This window comes from Drosophila grimshawi, unplaced genomic scaffold (genome assembly GCF_018153295.1).
Source record: "Drosophila grimshawi isolate 15287-2541.00 unplaced genomic scaffold, ASM1815329v1 contig_1377, whole genome shotgun sequence".
Lineage (NCBI taxonomy): Eukaryota > Metazoa > Arthropoda > Insecta > Diptera > Drosophilidae > Drosophila > Drosophila grimshawi.
The window spans coordinates 25,137,501-25,157,255 of record NW_025062900.1 but is presented as its reverse complement, the minus strand read 5'-3'; the positions used below and the strand labels follow the sequence as shown (position 1 = coordinate 25,157,255).

Sequence of the window (19,755 nt, the reverse complement as noted above, 5' to 3'; positions counted from 1 at the left end):
TTGTTCATAAAAAAATTCAACTTTAAAAATATATTTATTCATCTAGATTACTGAAAATGATTCAGTTGCAATCAAATAAATGAGTTGAATATTTCTTTAAATTGAAAATGATTCTAAGTTCTGTAAGTATAATAAAAAAGAAACTTCTTCAAATTCAAATCCAAATTCAAAATATATTTACATATTCATTATTGTGAGTCTTTTAAACTTGAAGCGTTTCTCAAATTGTTTTGATTTCTTGCAGAAATCTTAAAAATCGTGATTACTTTAATTCGATTCATATAAATACATCATGATTCTAAGCATTTCGTTTGATTACTGACTAAAGTACATTTTTACATCAATTTGTATAAAATCTCTAAACACCTTTTTATTATTTTAATTACGTAATTTAACTATTTGTAGTTCTAAATTTAATCGGAGCTGCTGCGTCTTTTTTTGTGCTTCTTCTCTTTGGAACTTTTGCTGCGCTTCGTGCGTTCCTTTATGATGCTGTCGGAGCTGGGCTCCTTTCGAGGCTCAACAATGGGCAATTTGCTCACAGGCTTCGGCGCACATCCTTCCATGTAGAGCCGTAAGGTTTCCTCGTCCAGTTTTTCGTTGTCCTTGGGCGGTTTGTAGTCGAGCACGTGATCGACACGCAGAGTGCGTTCCATGATTTTAATGCCATTTAAATTGTCCACAGCCAGCACTGTGGAGCGCTGATCCTCGTAGCAGAGGAAACAGAATCCTTTCGATTTGCCCGTTTTTCCGTCGCGCACCAAATTAATGTTGACAACTTCGCCGTATTGGGAAAACACACAGACGAGGTCGCCCTCGGAGAGTGTGTAGGGGAAGCCGGCAACGAATATCCATGCAGAATCTCTGTACATATCATGCCAGCTCTTGGCACTTGGAGTTTTCAGCTCAAGTTCGCTCAATTTTAAGACATTTCGCATATTTGTTAGCGGATTCATTTTGGTGGCTATTTTTTTTTGTTTACACCATGCACAAGTATAGCCGCATTTGGCAATAGTACCAGAATACAAAATATTTAAAATACTGCCTATCGCGTTGACTTTGAATATCGATTAACGTCGATAGTATGCACGTCTCTTAAGCGATAATGCTGAGAGGTATCGTTTGATGCGCAGCTTGGTCACACTGCAGCCAGTAGCACTTTTTAATCCGTCGTTGTCGGTTCGTTGGTTGGTCGTGCCTGCGTCGCATTATTGTTTGTCGCGTTTCCCCAACTAAAACTGCAAAAACGCTAATGAAAACTGCTTGAAATGTTGTAATATAATTACAATTACAAAACAAGTGCTTCAATGTGCAATTAAGGTGTGTTTCATTCTGTCAACCTCTTATAAGCTGTCCAGGAAAACTCGCATGTCTGTCTATATATATATATATTTGAGTGTGTGTGAATGTCTGTGCATGTGTGTGTGTGTGAAAAGCAAAAGAAAAAGATATGCTGCGAACAGCGGCCGCAGCAGCAGCAGAAAAGTATCTCTTCTTCTATTTAAAAATGTGTGTCAGTGTATGTGTGTATTGTTAAAGGCATAATAAATAAAAGACGCTTCTTGCTGCCGCTTGCTGCTGCTGTTTCTGCTCTCACGCATTGTTAATTGTGTTATTGTTTTATCGTTTTCCCATCAGACGCGAATTGTGTGCCAAAAAAAATAGAAGATTACAGTTAGCGAGTATTACAACAACGCCCTATTTAGGGGGTCAACAGCTTCCCTTGCAATCCCTCACCCCCTTCCGCAGTTGCTTTGTACGCTTTCGTCATTCGTTTTTGTCGCCGCCTCTGTCCTCTCACTCTTACTGCCTGTGTGTGTGAGTGTGTGTGTGTCTCCTATTCCCACGCATGGATCGCCGCTCGCATAATGTTGTTGTGCTTGTAAAAGGGAAAATTACATGTGTGGCTGCATGTGTGTGTGTGTACATGTATTATTTTGTTGCTCTTACACTACATTAATGTCACCCTGCTGGTCACACTCACACACACACACACACCTGAGACAACTCCACCATATGCTGCCTGCTGCCTGGCAGCTTGCCTTCTCTGTCTGCTCCCCTCACTGCCCCCTCCCCCACGCTGGTTTTGTCTGTCTTTCCTTTCTATCTGTTTAACACATTCCACCCCATTTCGCGCTGGAAATGCCGCCTGACTGCTGCTGCCTCTACTCCTTCTGCCTTTTCATGCCGTTTTTATTTTTGTTTTGTGCTTTTACTTGTTTTTCGAGGCTTAGGCTTAGGTGTGGCCGTACTTTTTATAAATTGTTTTCCATTGCGGGCTTCCTTTACACAACGCCACGGAAATGGCAATAAAACAAATTCATAAAATGAAAATAAAAAAACTGTGCCCACGCCGTTGACATTGAACTCGCCGACAGCAGTTCCAGTTGCCCCCTGTCCTCCCTTCGTCTTACTATCCATCGTTGCCTCGTTACTTTCCCAAAAAAATAAAATAAAAAAAATTTTAAGCTCCTGTTGCAACGGCCTTTCATTTTTTCTGTCCGCTATCGCAAACTTTATTTTTCGCAAAACTATATGCAAAATAAGTAAAACGGGTCTTATTACTTTTCTCGCAAATTTAAATTCCCTATATTAAGGGAATTTTGTATGTGTTATTCAATTGAACAAGATCCCAAACATGTTTTCTTTGATTTTGAAAGCAACCCTTACCTTGAAAATCAGTTTTTACCCTGAAGACTGTACACAATAATCGTATAGGAAGTGCAGCAGTGCACAATAATAATTCTTGGCATATGCAGAAGTGAATTTCCATCATTTTGTTTCTTACAAAAAGGAAAATTTACTCAACTTTAAAATTTCCCATAAGAATAGCTGTTCTTTTTCAATGTGATCTTAGGATCTTGTCTCAAAGATCACGTTGGAAATCGAACACTTAATAATAATAAGGGGATTTTTACATCTATTACAGAGTATTGTCAGCTCGTCAATTTTTTTCGCTCAATTTCAACTTTTCTTCTTTCTTGATTTCTACGTGCAGCAGTAGATTGTTTTCTTTTCATTTTTATATACCTACTATTTACACACATTAATATGTGTATTTTTTTATTTTTATTTTGGGCAAGCTTTCTCATTATGATGATGATGACGAGGTGTATGTGTGTCTCTGTATGTTATATGTATACGATATAACGAGTACTGTTATTATTATGTGCCTCACGTCTTCAGCCAAAGATTCGCGCTGCGACTGCGCACGATTATGGCACATTTCATAGCTGCCAAAGCGCAATGCCAAAACCGATGAAAATGACCGAGCCTCCTCCACCAACCGTCGCAACGCCCCACCCCCTCAGTCTTTGCTTGCAGACCGAAACGTGTCAAGTTGCCAGATAACTACACATACATCATTTACAGTGGCGGGCGGATTATTAGACACACTCATTTTTATTTGGCGTTTTATTTATTTAATGAAAAACTATCACGTTTATATACTATGATCCATGTATTTATTGTAAAATTATAAACATTGCAAAGTTGATCAAACTATGAGCCAAGTTTGATGTAAGTTCATACTCGATAAACGATTTGTAAATTGAATTCAAGTTGCTAATTGATTTTCCTAAGACTTCTCTAAATATGTGGCCGGCACTGTGCATATATACATATATATATATGTATATATACGTGTGTGTGTGTATGTGCATGTGGCTCGTGTTTGGAGCATAACGTGCGCATAGAGTTCGATTAATTTCGTTGCGCCTCGGTAGCTGTGCACTCAACTCAAACATCCGCTCAAAAGCACACACACATACACACACGCACACCTACACCTACTGTTATTGCTGTTGTCTTTTGTCTGGCATCGAATAACCAATGTAAAAACGCATCGTTCGCTTTGTTTTTGTTTTCGTTTCTTAACCCTTGCTGCTAAACCACAACTGACCAACTGGCTGCCGTTGCTGCTGTTATTGTTGTTGTTGTTGTCGGTAACATCTGTTTTTCTTGTGGCTTATTATACAGAGAATAACAACTGAACAAAAACTGAAGTCAAAACAAGTAACAGTTTTGCGTGCGAGAAAAAGTGCACACAACAAAATACCCTAAGATAGAATTCAATATATGCGTGCGTAACTAATTTATTATTATGTAAAAATGTTACCCGCATATACATAATATATTTTAGTTATCCAATTTAAAATCAGATTTATCTATAACTTTCTTTTTTCAAATCTTATTAGCTCATATATCATCTGAGTTAGAATGGCTTATTACACTTTATTAACTGAACTTTTAAAGATTATTAAAGCTGAATAAAGTTAATCATCGCTCGCCTTTAACAACATTATACCCCTTTTGTTAGAGTTAACTGGGTATATGTAACAAGCAAGTGCAAAAAGTCACTTTACACCCGTTTTTGTTTTTGTTTCTGTTTGCGGCTCTTGTCTTGTTGCCATGTTCGTAACTGCTTTTATTGTTGTTGTTGTTGCTGCTGTTGTTGTGTCTGTTGTTTTTGCTGTTTACACCTGTGCCTCGGGTTTCTCTTTTTGCATACGGCTTACAGTGTTTACAGCGAGTAAATTCTTTCTAGCCACGCCCCTATTCTTAGCATTTTTTGAGGGCCGCATACCAAAAGCGAAGCCCCCGCACCAATATGAAAACAGAAACTTGTGGCGCGCGGGTTTTTTATTTCATCTGCGTATCAAATAATTGAGCTCAATTGATTTTAATTGAAACTGACAACTCGACTCGACTCTGGCCTGCTGCTGTTTGTTTTTGTTGTTGTTTATTGTTGTTGTTCTTGTTGGCAGTCGCATGAAACAAAAACCATCAACATTATTTTGATGCTGATGATGATGATGGATATGATGATTTTGTGTATGTGTTTTGTGATGAACTGCGCCTTAGAAAATATATAAGTGCAGCAATTAGAAAAAAAAAAGATAACATTTTCTGTGGAAAGCGAAATGAAAATCTACTGCGGCAACTATGTAAATAAGATTCACTTTTAAATCTGTACTTTAGTTTCACTTATCACACGGCTGATCATTGATACGAAAACGCGTCTAACACGCATTAGTTGAGTGTTGTATAATATTATATATGGCAGCCCATAATCAGTTTATATTATTGTCATGCTGACTAATTAAGTACTCTTATATATATCTTTCCTATACCGCATATATTGTCCCATATGTATCTAGAAGTACATTTGATTGGCCGTTGGGCCACATTTTGGCATTCAGGGCAGGTTTTCACCATGAATCATCCATGTGACACACAATCTAGACATCAACTTTTTCCTGATAAAGAAATTAACATTTATCTTTAGATTTGAATATGAATCACTCAAACCGATTTGAAATGTAATACATCGATAATTATTCCATTTTAATTACAAGAATATATTATATAAAAAAAAGTAGGCAAAAGTGATCTAAGTTTGTTTATTGCTATGCTTTAATCAATTATAGACCTGGTTTTTATGGAATTTATTGAAGTGATGTTTGGTCTAATTTTTCAACCGGTTTTTCTAGCAGCTGCAAAAATAGATTTTTCTTCAAGATCACAGTCTAAGATTAACAGATTAATTTCCAATTTGTTTTCAACAGCTTTTTTTAACCTCTATCTTCCTCTATTCTGGTTATTACTTTAAATGGTTCAAAAGGTAAAATACCACTTTAATACATGCCTATTCCTAGTTTAGGAAACAAGTGAGATATTTTTACAAATTCCTGCCTATCGTCTGCATCGATTTTTCGCATAAATAGATGTCTAAACATAGAGTCTCGAAATGCCAGCAAAATCAAAAAGGCGGCACACGGCAAAAAAACAAAAACAGAAAAAAACAATAAAAACAAAAATACTAAAATAAAACGAAACTGAAATTTCTCGTACGGAATTGTTGGAATATTTTTGCATATATGTACAGCATTTAGTAGGCTTGAATAAATATAAATTTTATTCAACCATACGGCACATTTCAACTTTCATTCAAACCAAGACCAACACCACATTTGTTTATCAATTATAACACTTATTGGCTAATTCTTTGTTCGTTTAATAATTTATGTGCGCTCTGCCGACACATATTTGGGTAGTGCGAAGCTGAATATGAATTAAATAAAATGACGTTTGCTGCTAAATATTTATTTGGCTCGCGCTTTTTCCAGCAGCTGTTTCGCATATTTGTAAATGTGCATTTTATTGTACACTTAAATTGTTGTTTATTTTTGAACATTTGGACGGCTGCTGGCGCTACCAGCTCTAATAAAAAGCTTAACAAAATGCCACAATAACAGCAACGAAACAACTATTTAGATATGCGGCATGTGTGTGTGTGTGTGTGTATTGGCCAAATTTTGTTTTTATTTTTTTTTTAGACACTGCCGTCGCGCAGAAAACTTTCACTTCCATTAAAAAGTTTTGTGTGTACCTGTGCGCTTGGCAAAAGTCTCGGCAAAATGTCGACAGCGACGCCAGCGTTGGCGTCAGCGTCGACGTCTGCGTCGTTAAATGACATTAGGTTAGGTTTTATGGCTCAAAGAGCCGCAGCGAAATTCTGCACAAATGTCAAAGTAGAAAATTTACATGACTACAAAACGATTTCGCTTTTATATTTCTTTATTTTATTTTTTTTTTTCTAGGTTTTATTATGTGTAATGCATTTATAGAAAGTGCGCAATGATAACAGCAACATGGCTGCTAATGTTGATGATCAGTTAGTTTTCTTAGCAAATATGCACTATGCCAAAAAGTCTGTTAAGTTAGTTGTACGTTTTTTTGGCCTAAAAATGATTTTTGTATGCCTTAAGCTTGGTGTGCTCTGCAGCTCATTTTCGATGTGTGAAACGGGGCAACTACATTATTTCGTGTATCAATAGCAACTTTAATTGAATTTTAAAATTTAATATTTAATTTTTAAAATTTTAAAACCATTTTTAAATATTGTCTACTGTTTGTTTTTGTTGGTCTCTTTTTAGTCCACACTTCACAGTAAATGAAAACATATAAATTAAAATAAATAAATGCTGTCGATTTAAAATGGAGGCCAATGGCCCACTAAATTGAACCATTAAGTTTCAGCAAAAAAAAAACATAATAACCGTTAAGTTAATAAGCTAGATGGTTTAGTTTGTAACTAATTTAAGTTACATAATAATCAAGTAACGCTGTCTTCAAGGTTGGCTTTAAGCTAACTCAAGCAAGGGCATACAAAGTTCGGTCAGCTTACCAATTGTAAAATGAATTGACTGCACCTGTTATGCGACCGGAAGTTGAAAGCTGTGCAATTACGAGGTACGCTCGTAATAAGAGAGTCGTGGCTCCATTCATACTAAATATAAACGTAATGAAAATGGCTCCCACTGTTGACTAATATGTGCAGCGACATTTAGACTAATTACAGTGCACATCAGTCACCCACCACCGACCCATCTCCATTTGTTAACTTTTATGTGAGTCAGCAGGGCTCTGCATTATTACAATCGTAAAACATATAAAAACAAATCCAAGAGTTGTGACTCAGCCAAGCGCTAAGCAAGTCAAAATGATCAGATTTCGACTGGCAAGTGTGGCCCGTCTCGGGTATTTCAGTGTGTCAACTGAGTCGCAGATTGATACGACGCCAGTCGATGAGATTAGCAACCAGTAGCTGCACAATGGAACCGGAATCTATAGTCAGCCAGCCAACCTTGGGGGCACAATTTGGAAATCTGCGCTGCTATATCGCTTAAATCGCTCGCAGTGGGTAGTCGTGCACCCCATCGTTTAATATTACCATCATATTTTATATGTCGAGCATTAATCGCACATACTACCATCCATCCATCCATTCATCCGTCCGTCCATCGGTCCGTAAAGCGCAGACAACACTTGCTAGTCATTGAAATTGGTCAGTTTAATGACTTTTTATGCGCATTCATTAGTCATTGTCCATGAGAAATTTGAAATTTGAATTGTTTTCAATTGGCGCTCAAAAGTATCGTCTATACATATCTCTATATATAATTTTAATTGGTGCAAAAACACTGAAATAGTGTGAATCATTAGTGGTAGCTAGTCATCACTTGGTTAATATATTATTTAATTGTGGCTCATTGTTCTACAATTAAAATCACTTTGCGTAGATAAGTGTGACTAAGAAGTTTTACTATACACTTTCAAATATACCATAATTGTAACAAAAATGATCTAAGAGTATGCTTTAATGCTTTGCATCGGTTCTAATAAGTAAAAAGTATAATATGTTGGAAATGTATTTAATACTTTAATACATTTAATATAGTTTAACACATAGTTGAAGGATATTAAATCTAAAAACTTTTTTTAATTTTTCCCTTTTCATTTTATATAGTTTAATTTGTAACTTTAATATTAAATTTGTATTTAATAAAAACTTTATAAAAATTGTGGACTGTTTTTAGTGCACATTAAAAAAGAAATTATCTATGATCATCTGCTATTTTTGCTATTGTTATGTGGTTCATTCTAGAATCTATACAATATTAATAAAGATCAACAATAATCATATGTAATTAGGTTGCTAGCTTTACATCAACAGTGCTTAGTGCATCAACAACTCCTTAACTTCAGGTTGTAAGCAGCTGCAACTTAAGGTTCTCACGCTGTGTTCTGTTCTCGTTGTTGACTTGTTTAATGCTTCCTCGAAACCATTAACACTTAATGCCCTAGAATCAGTGAAAAGCACTTCCCGGCGCTGTAATCTGCTGGGATGTGAACATGGATGTGGCAGCGGCTGTGGCTCCTCCCACTTCCTATGACCAGGCGTGGATCCTATTGTGTTGCAGATACACATCACTTCTGCACTTGTTGAGTGCACCAGCAGCATGTCAGTCAACCAGCAGCTAAATGACTACCGACCAACTGACTGACTGACTGACAGACAGGCGGACAGAGAGACAACTGCGTTAAGCACATTATGCATGGCATATATATATATATATATATATATATATATATATATAGTGTGTGCAAACACAGCCGTAAGTCTTTTATGGTCGACATCATCGTTTGTTAGTGCTTGCAACTGAATTTGTGCTCGCTCTAGAAACGCCACAGAGCAGTCAGTTTTGTGACCCAGTTAGTGCCATAAATTAGCACAAGCAACGTCTGACTGCCAGTTTCCAGTTGCCAGTTGCAAAGCAACAGCAACAACAACAGACAACTTAGAATGTATGCGATGTGCAATGTTCGCTTATTAAATACAAGTACGACTAAGAAAACGAGTCTCCCAGTATCTTAGTATCTCAACATACATAGATACAAACACGCACTGCAGCTCAGCTCAGTTTAGCTTTGTCTGGCAGGCAAGGCGGTTATCGTTCGTAATACCCTGTAATCAAAGATATTGGTGAAATGCTGTCTGAGCAGGCAAGTTGGGAGCCATAAGAAGATTAATAATGTAATAATAACATTTAAGCTGAGTATTATAATTTTAAAATTCAAAATGAAACCAAGTTCAAATGATTTAGTAGCGAGAGCTCGACTAGGATATACACTGAACCCAGCTTTTACTTGCATATCAGTCTTGCTGCTGATATTAGTTTATTCGGTATGAAAAAAGGCGTTTCTTATCCCATCTTAATTACATTTTTACAGTTGCGGTTAATCAATAATCTGTGGGGGAATATTATATATAAATTGGAAGTTTTTTTCTTTACAATAATTCAATTGCTTTCGGAAAATGATTTTTCTCTATATATGCGAAGGATTGACAGTTATCGATAAAATAAAACAAGCTTGACCTATATATGATTTAAGAGAACTTATATTCCTAATGAGAGCGGCTTGCCCATACAGACGGATCAACTTACTTATACCCTATTTCCCATTTTATTTTGAGCACACCTGTTTACAGGGCATCACGCAGTCACGTACTCTCCTTAACACACGCAAACATCTACTTGTCTCAATTGGGTCAGTCGTGAGAGATACAAAAAAAAAGATGAAAAAAGTAAAACCAGACTATTAAAAAGCCATCAAGTATTGTTCAATATTAAGTTATTTCATAGCATTAATTAGTCTGCGGACGCTGCAAGCGATTGAAACCGCTACCCAAACAGACACACACAAACACCTCACAGACAAAGACACACAAACACACACACACGAGTACAAGTCTACACTGCAGTGCAATGTATGCGGCTTAATTGATTGGAGAAAGTGACGTACATGATTTGGCTGACCGTTCGTTTGGTGGGGTTCGTCGATTGGTGCTCGTTCATTTGTTCGTTCGGCTGTTGGGCTCGGCTTGGACTGGCCTGGCCTGGGAAAATGTCTTCATCGTTGGAAGTGGTGCCAAAGTGCATGGGTAAACCGAAAGCTAACTGCAACGGCCAGTTGCAACACCCCAAAGCAACAACAACGAGAACAGCTAATCAAGCGAAACATTGAAAATGTGTGAGATAAAATTCATTTGATATATGTACACACACACACACACGCTCACAGAAAACCGATCAGCGCTATGTAACGGTAAACGAAAAAAAAAAAAACGATTACGACAATTGCAGTAATACAAACTTAAATTAACATTCATTTGAGGCAAAACAGTTAGCGGGCATATTGATTATCACAGAAAAATTGACAAAGCTGAGAAACTGATCTCTATAAACGCATATTAAAGTAACGAATTTGGTATTTAATTCAATTGTCTTTAGATTCGTAAACTTGAATTAATAATACCAGAAAGTCGGACTTGGAAATGCTGTTATAAATATTGATGTTCAGAATAATCAGATTAGAGCTATACTGAAAACAATAATGGGAACTTTTTGGTAACTTGTTATATTTATTTTTAGCCCTTAACCTGAATAGTTCACAGTACATTTATATGGCAATAAATCAACATATAGCTTTTTATTTTATCAATATATATAAATTAACCCTCAACCTCAATTATTGAGCTGGCCATTTAACTTCATTATAGAACCTCAATAGATATCATAAACAATCGAACAGTGTATAATGGACCGAATGTTCAAGATATCATTAATAATGTTAATCTGACGCATTTATTCATGATTTGAATCCCATTTCCCGTTTGCTTCGTGTCCGTCCGGGCCACATTACAGCTACATTTGGACGCATTGATCTATGGTTATTTTTCTTTTGTTTCTGCTGTTTGTTTTCCCAGCTCGTTTTTTTGCCGTTTGTTTATGTATTTTTTTTTCTTTGTATCAAATTGTTTATTTTGTTTAACGCTTTTTTGGTGTGCGCACTTTTTGTTGCTGTCGTTTGTCACTTTTTGTCGCTTTGTATTTCTCTTTATGTGCTGCATTTTCAAACCGTTAACGTCAACATTTTTAATAGTTTTGTTGCATTTGATGAACTCCTCGCTCTCCCCGTTGCCCTCCTCCACCTATGTGGTAGTTGTTGCTGCAGTTGCCCGGTGTCCAGTACCAGATATCACCTCCCCCCGTTTTTCCCCCCACAATTCTCAGTTAAAACTCGTTTCCGTCTCGCTCTACAGATTTCGCCGACGCCAAAGGCAGCGGCAAAGTCGCCCTCTCTCTTTTTCTCTCCCTCCCTCTCTCTCTCACTCTCTCACTCTGCCTCAGTCCAAGTGGCGCTGTTGCCAACTCACTGCCACTGCCCTCGTCGCGGCTTGCCCCGCCGCTAGTTTAATTTATGAAAGTTTAAATGTTGCAGGCCGCGTCGCTTGCATTTGGTGTCGCCTGTAAATCAGAACTGCCGCTAGGCGAGTCACTTCCAACTGGTTGCTTATAAATATTTATCGTATCTGCTTATAGATGGGTTAAACTATATATATATGTTTATATACAGATTTGTGTATGTCGCCACTGCTATGTGCCACATCCTTAAGCGTCTGAGCCGTCTGAGCCACTGGCCTTATTCCAAATAAAGGAATTCCAGACACGACTCACAACTTTTGCCCATAGAGAGTCCGATTGCTGGCCGAAAGTAGAACATGCGGGGCCTGGGTAATTGATAAATACGTGCGTGGTGTTAGAAAGTAAACGTCGAAATGCACTGTTAAAAATATACCATTGATAAGGCTCAAGTTTGGATTAGTGCACATTAAGAGTTTAAGAAATTGGCAAATACAAAAATATAGTTAATTTCCCATGCATATTGATTACTACAAAATAGGCTTTGGCTTAAGATTCAAATTTAAAAATTAAAATTATTCCAATTATACGTTGAATTTCTAATTAAATTACAAAAATTGTTCTGCCAGTGTTAAACAGTCTGCAAGCCCACAAAGTGATCATCTCTTGTTGAGAGAGTCGCGTCAATATTTAAAAACCTGTTATACAAAGGGTTTCATCTTTATATTGCTACGATCGGTATAAATAAACAAATATAGATGTATACAAATAGTGTATAGTTTTACACAGAAATACCTCAAGAAATCAAACGAATAATTGGAATTAGATTGGCTGGCAGGCGAGTCATTGTAATCGTCTTTTCTTTGCAGCCCCAAATGTATTTTATTATTATTTACAATCAAATTATGGCCATGGAGATCTTATCAGCTTGAAAGCTAGAGTTAAACTAAACAATATAAATTACAATTGTTCTGCATTTATGAAATGGTTTTGTATTTGTTTGTTGCAGATGACTAAACGCGTGTAAACTGTGCAAGCATTTGAAATGTCCGAGCGGGTAAGCAGCGCTCTGGCGGCACAGCTCCATGCCCATGCACTGGCGACAAACTCGAACACCATCTCCTCCCCCGAGACTGGCGTCTGCCAGCTGCAGCCAGTGATTGCCTCAAAGGATGCGCCGCTCCAATTCGATACGGATGCACCGGCGGCTGCAATTGGCGCACAGCTGAATTTTAAACTGGTGCCCGTTGATAGCTTGGGCGGCCTGCATTTGGGCCTGGGCAGCAGCTGCCAGGAGATGTTTGCCTCAATGAACACATCACAAATCTCAAACGCCTCCACAGAGTCCAGCTGCTGTCCGCCAACGGCGCCAACCGCTCCCCCCAAGCCCAGCCGGCACATGGCAGTGCAGCCATTGAATAGCGTGAGTAAACAATGGATTCCTTAGCCGGTCTCAGCCAATACTAATCTATATATTGGTGTCCCACAGAAATCCTGTCGCTTTCCCAAGCTGGAGGAGTGTGCCCACTTCCATTACGAACGTGTGCAGCTGGGCGCATTGTCGGTGCAGCTGCTGGATGACAAATCGGAGCAGATGGGCAGCAGCATTGCCTCGCAGTCGATTGGCGGCGAGCTGGCGCACAGTTCGCTGCGCTCCGCTGCCTTCACGCCGGAGAGCTGCTGGTTCATCATACGCGTGTGTCCGCAACGCTGTGAACCGTTCCTGATCAAGCGCAGCTACGAGAACATGCAAATGCTGGACGAGATGCTGCACCGTTGCGTCTACGATCGCAAGATTAGCGGGCTGCGCAACATGTCCGAACTGGAGGCGGAGGCGCAGCTGCAGACCGAACTGGACGTGGAATACGCGGTGGCCAAGTATCTGGAGCGCTTCTCGAAAATCGCGTCCGACTCGCTGACCTGCGGCACCATACTCACCTGGCTGCAGTTGGACAACAAGGGGCGTCGCCTGCCGCTGGCCGATGGCGAGACGCAGCGCACAATCAATACGCCGGCGGTGGGCGCCGCTTATGGTGTGCGGCGTTATCTAGCGCAAGCGCCGGACGAGATCAACATTGAGGTGGGCGACATGATCTCGGTGATCGATATGCCCAGTCCGGCTGAATCGATCTGGTGGCGCGGCAAGAAATCGCATCTGCAAAAGTCCCTCTACGAAGTAGGTTTCTTTCCCCAGTCCTGCGTCGCGACCATTGGCGACAAGGTGCCACGTAATTTTCCCATGCCCGCACCGCTTGTGGGCCATCTGGATGCGTCGCCCACGAAGCCAGTGCTGCGGAAGCACGGCAAGCTAATTGCGTTCTTTCGCTCCTTTATATTGTCGCGTCCGTCGCGGCGCCGCCTCAAGCAGAGCGGCATTTACAGGGAACGCGTCTTCTCGTGCGATCTGTCGGAGCATCTGCTGAACAGCGGCCAGGACATACCCATGGTGCTGCGCTCCTGCGCCGAGTTCATTGAGAACTATGGCGTCATCGATGGCATCTATCGTCTGTCGGGCATCACATCGAACATTCAGCGACTGCGTCGCGCATTCGATGAGGAGCGCGTACCGGATCTGGGCAATCCGGAGATGAAGCAGGACATTCATGCAGTTAGCTCACTGCTGAAAATGTACTTCCGCGAACTGCCCAATCCGCTGTGCACCTATCAACTGTACGACAACTTCGTAGAGGCTATTCAGGTGAAGGCCGACGAGGCAGACGAACGGCTGCGTCTCATGAAGGAGACGGTACTGAAGCTGCCGCCTCCACACTATCGGTAAGTGTGCAGTGTGTCACAAACTTGGAGCAATCACTTTCTTCTTAAATTGATATTAAAGTTTCAAGTCGTTACTTGCTCCTCGTCAGTAGATCTCTGCTTGCTGTTGTTTTTCCCGGAACCAGCATTTCAATTATAAATTTATTCATTAATTCTGTTATCAGCATTATTTTCATAACAACAACAAAAACAAGTATAAATAAATTCAAATGAACCGCTATTATCATATAGTGCGGAAGATTCTATACCCTCGCAAATATATATATATATATATCTGTATACATGTTTCGCTTTCCCGGAGCTGTAGAATACATTCATCTAATCTTGTTATAAGTCTGGACATTTGTGAAATAGAAAGTATTCAAATCGAATGTTGTTTATTTTGTGCATTGACCCAGTTTGTCGTTTTATGCTAAATTAAATTTAATCTCTGGGTTTGGATTGATCTCTACAGTTTGGGAATATTATCGATCGATTTAGTGGTTAGTTGTAGTTCTAATTCAACTAGTGGTACTTTATCTAATTCGGTTTTGTGTTATCTTCATAGCACCCTGAAGTACTTGTCGGAGCACTTGCATAAGGTATCACAGCATCATGAACGGACCGGGATGACGGACAAGAATCTGGCGATTGTTTGGGCGCCCAATTTGCTGCGCTCGCCGGCGTTGGAGTCGGGTGGCGTTGCGGCGCTGCGTGGCGTTGGTGTCCAGGCTGTGGTCACCGAGTACCTGATACGCAACTGTCACAACATCTTCGATGCGCTCGAGGATCACAATGCACGCCTCAGCATAGTGGGTAGCGCTGCAGCGAATGCGGCCGCCTCTGCCTCTGCCGCTGCTGAGCTGCGTCTGGAGTCGCTCACGGACTGCGAGAGCCTGCTGGTGGAGCAGCGTGAACAGGATCAATCGCTGGGTCTGGTGGAGCGACCCAAGAGTCTCAGCACAGGCGGGGCCAAGCTCATCAGTCTGGAAGAGGCGCAGGAGCGACACTCGCGCATCGAGGGCACCGGCGATCTGAAGCAATCGCTGCCCATCAACATGATGAGCACAAGCGGAGCAGCGGGCAGCAATGCTGCTTCGAACATTGGCTCCTACATCGAGGTGGGCGGCGGTCCTTCGAGCCTGCCGGATAAGTATCACACGGTGCTCTCCGTGCCACGCAGCTGGCAGAAACGCAAGCCGGACAAGACGCCCTCGTGGAAGTCCATTTTCACGCGTAGCCAGCGCCAGGGGCAGGAGCTGCCCGGCCACAAGCTAATACACGAAGGCGCCGGTGCCAACAAGGAACCCAACAGCAGCGTTGGTGCTTGCTCCTCGTCGTCCCGGGTGAGCTTTGCGCAGGCCTCCCATGCACATCATCATGGCAGCAAGGAGCTCTCCAAGCACGACAAGCCCAAGTCGACTGAGCTGCTGGAGACGACGCGAGATGTACGCGACTCGTCGATGGGCAGCAAGCCCATGGAGCTGTGCATACGCTCCAACTCCATTGATAGCCTGCGCACCGTTGGACACTCGCGCAGCGTCTCACATGACTCCTATTTTGATCTGTTGCAGTCGCCGCAGCGCGGTCACATGACTACCTGCCCTTCGCGTGAGCTTTCCGAGTTGGGCCTGAACTTTGATCGCGAGGAGCCCGAGATGCGCATCTTCTCCGAGAGCGAATCGCTGGTGAGCTCACCGCGTGTGGGCAAGGAGAATGTGCCGCCTGCCTCTGGCTGTGCGACGCGTCGCATTATGCGCGCTCGACCCGAGGACTTCTCCAGTCAGACGAACAGCGTCAACCCCAGCCCCAAGAAGCAGCCGCGTCTCAATCTGCTCTCGCCCAGCGCAGCGGCAGCGCAACGCACGCAGCCCCACATCAATCCGGCACCCGCCTGTGGCCATGAGCCCGCAGGCGCCGAGAACTGCTGCAAACGCTACAAGCTGGAGGATCAGCTCTCGGACATACAGTTCATTGACTGCGGCACACCGGAGCATCCGTTGCCAGCACAGCAGCAATTCGCCAGCGTTGAGGTGCATCCGCCACCGAAGCCGGCGCGTGCTCAGACCCAGGGTCAGCAGCAGGCGCAGCTGCCGATGTCACCGACTGGCGCTGGCGCTGGTGCTGGTGCTGCACGCTACAGCTATCCGTCCGTGCAGCTGGGCGCCAAGCGCAAGGAACAGCTGGCGGCCAAGGAGCGCTTCAGCTACCAGGGCACCTTCACTCAGCCGGGTCACAAGCCTGAGCCAGCCCCAAGGCCCATACAGTGAGTTGCTCGCCATTTCCAAATTGATTAATCAGCTAAATCCGTCCCCCATCTCTACCCCTAACAGCAATGGTGGCGCCTCACTGCGCAGCGTAGATCAGACGACTGTCAAGCTGTCTGTGGCCACGCCCACAACGCCTGCGCACAGTCCGCGCTACTCGCTGCTGCTGTGCGACACGGAGAGCTCGGAGAATAGTTCGGCGGTGAACACGCCACAGTACGATATGGAGCCGCTAATGATGAACTCGACCATGTCGGGCATATCGGGCGTCTCCTCCAATCTGCAACAGCAGCAGCAGCAGTTGCTGCTGAACGTGGATGCAGCCAGCAGTTATTTGGGCAGCTCGCACGAGAGTCTTGGCCAGCAGGTAAGTTCACCAACAAACACTTGTGCACCAGAAGAGCATCACTCACATTTCCGCTCGGTTGCAGTTCAACAATCTCCAGGATGTGGAGCAGCGGGATATGCATGCCTTGAAGCGTGAACTGTCGCTGGATTTGCAGCCACGGCTGCCACAGCCAGCTGCTGCAACTCGCACGGTGAAGGAGCAGCAGTTGCAAATGCAACTACAGCTGCAGGCTGCCAGCTCGCCGAACAACTCGAACTTTACGGACAACACTAGTCAGTCGGTGACGCCCAGCGAGTTTGGCTATCAGCATCTGCAGCGCCAGCTGAGCATGCACTCGCTGCTGGCGACGGAGGACAGCTCGCCGCTCTACGAGGACTATGAGCAGACGCCCAGCAATGCGCTGACGCCGCAGAAGCTACAGCCACCAATTCCGAGCAGTCCCATCAAGTCGACCATAAGCATTACGTACAAATCACCAGAGAAAGAGAAGCCGCCAGCAAAGCCAGCGCTTCTGCTGGAAACCAATTTTGATGAGCACATTGTCTACGAGCAGGTGAAATTGTTTCGCAATTCGGTCACCGAGGTGAATCAGCTGCTAAATGAGCAGCATGGTCAGAGCCTGAAGCAAATTGTGGAGGAGGATGGCAGCGACAAAATGACACAACAGCTGCTGCAACTGGAACAGAAGCAGCATGATGATGAAGAGGAGGAACAGCGGCAGCAACAGGAGCAGCTGCTCTATGAGAACATTGAGCTGCGCAAGCCGCAAACAGTGTACGAGAATCTACGTGGCGAGGAAATGAAACTCAATACAAACGAACTGCTGGAAATCGATTCCGATTTGGATTTAGAGTCAGTGGCCAAGCAGCAGCCAGTCAGTGATCGAATCGAACTGGACAGTCTGGACAGTTTACCCAGTGGTGCCGAACACAACAACATTATGGAACTCGAACAGCAGCAACCAAGCAAATCGCCATCGTTCAGTGTCAAGGAATTGGCCACCAAATTCGAGAGCTCCCCGGTTGAGCAGCTGCCCAATTTTGATTTCACACAACGTGGCGGCTCCATGAAGAAACCCAACGAGCTGAGCCTGCCTCTCGCCGTTCCGCCAAAGCCTGTAATGCCAGCGCCTGTGCCGCTCAAGAAACTAAATAACACACAAAAGATTACACGCTCCCTGGATGAGAATGCATTTGTGCGCGAATTTGGCGGCAAGCAGCTGCAAGACTTGACATCCTGTAAATTGCCCGAGCTGCCGGAGTTGAATAATCGCCGCAAGAGCTTTGATTTCACACGACCCAAAACGCTGAATCCGCCAAAGCGTTTGCCGGGCATGAGCATCACGGAGGAGATATGTCAGAAGTCGGAGCAGCACATCACAACGCCCACCACCGAGAATCGCATCTCGCTGATACAGCAGAACAATGTGTTGCTCCAGCCACAGCCACAGCCAAGTGTCACAGCCGCACTCAATCCTCCAGTGGGCGGTCGCAAGAGCGTCTTGACCGGTGTCATCCTCGATCGCGAGCGCATCGACAAAATCAAGGAGGAGCGTCGCCAGCAGTTGACCCAGAAATACTATGGCGAGACCATCAAGTCGCGCTCCAAGACGGAGCTCAACTCGGATGACAACAATTTCCAGGCCTCCGACTCGCTGCGCATCAAGTCCAAGTCCCGTGGCGATATGCACTCGCTGCAAAAGGATATGGACATGAATCTCAAGCAGCTGGCACGCGCCGGTGCTGGCTCCGAGAGTACACTGCATCATGCTGGAGACTATGGCACACAGCGCGTGCGCAGCATCTCCGATGAGAAGAATCAGAATTGTGATACCAGCAATGGAGCCAGCAACAACCAATCCTCCATGCACAGCGTCAAGACAGTCGCCCAGAAGTATGCACCAATCATCACTGCAAATGCAACCACAACGACGATAGCGTCGGTGCCAACGGTGCCCGGTAAATTCGAGCGGGGATTAGGACGCGAACGACTCTCGAGAAACTCCATGCCCCATCAAATGACCGCAGAGAGCAATGCAACAGTCAAGTGAGTAGCAGCTTAAATTGTTGTTGATGAAAAGGAATCGCTTCGTTAAAATTGAACCGATTCTAATGCCTGTTATTTATTCAAAAAGTCAAATACTTATCAGATTCTCAATTTCGTTTACTTTACAGCAACAGAGAAAAGATCTCACCACAATTCTCAATACGCGATGTGACTGCGATGTTCGAATCCCGTTCACAAAATCAATAAGTTAAGGCAACATACCAACTATGCAACATCGAATACAGACTAATACAACACAACACAACACACGAAGCAGAGAGAGGGAGTGGAAACGGCCGCGTTATATAATTTATTTAGTTTTTAAAATTCTATATATTAAGATGCATGTTTGGATGCACACACACACACAGAGAGAGCACATGCAGTAATGTTTTGTATGTATTTATATAAATATTTTGGATACTGGACCTGGACCAAGCGGCTCCAAAGACATGAAACACAATAACGCCGCGGGATGATGTGTAGGGGAATAATTAATGAGAAGAGCAAAATTCAATTTTGTTTTAAGAGTGGAGCTTACAATGAGTTCCGAGTGAATATGACTAAAAAAAAAAGACCCAACGCCAAATGCAAATTGTTATTGCATTGGGCGATCTTATGAGTTAAGTTTATCTCTATATCAATTCGTTTATTTGTTTAATTATTGCATTTCGCTTGACTTTATTTCGGTTTGTTTATTGTGTGATTTGTTTTGATAAATGTTTGTTTGTTTGTTTGTTTGCAAACAAAAGGAGGGCAAACAAATACAAAAAATGGGAAAATTAAATGC

At 42.7% G+C, this 19,755-nt stretch overlaps 2 protein-coding genes across 2 annotated transcripts in view; one reads left to right on the top strand and one right to left on the bottom strand.

The window, feature by feature from the left end:
* Window positions 1–153: 153 nt before the first annotated feature.
* LOC6567042 (RNA-binding motif protein, X-linked 2) lies at window positions 154–992 on the bottom strand. The gene has a single exon (XM_001993444.2). It carries the CDS (start codon window positions 954–956, stop codon window positions 414–416), a length of 543 nt encoding a protein of 180 aa, XP_001993480.1. The 5' UTR covers window positions 957–992; the 3' UTR covers window positions 154–413.
* Window positions 993–1,217: 225 nt separating this feature from the next.
* LOC6567041 (GTPase-activating protein CdGAPr) overlaps window positions 1,218–19,755 on the top strand; it is a 19,871-nt gene continuing 1,333 nt past the window's right edge. The window contains exons 1-7 of the mRNA XM_001993443.2: window positions 1,218–1,320; window positions 12,559–12,972; window positions 13,039–14,324; window positions 14,872–16,569; window positions 16,637–16,937; window positions 17,002–18,965; window positions 19,094–19,755. The exon at window positions 19,094–19,755 is cut by the window's right edge and continues 1,333 nt beyond it. Of these exons, the coding sequence (XP_001993479.1) occupies window positions 12,595–12,972; window positions 13,039–14,324; window positions 14,872–16,569; window positions 16,637–16,937; window positions 17,002–18,965; window positions 19,094–19,172 (5,706 nt within the window). The 5' untranslated portion in view covers window positions 1,218–1,320; window positions 12,559–12,594 and the 3' untranslated portion in view covers window positions 19,173–19,755. The remainder of the gene's footprint in view (window positions 1,321–12,558; window positions 12,973–13,038; window positions 14,325–14,871; window positions 16,570–16,636; window positions 16,938–17,001; window positions 18,966–19,093) is intronic.

Bases quoted from the DNA above. Each gene is read 5' to 3' on its own strand.
- LOC6567042 (XM_001993444.2), bottom strand. From the start codon at position 956: ATGAATCCGCTAACAAATATGCGAAATGTCTTAAAATTGAGCGAACTT.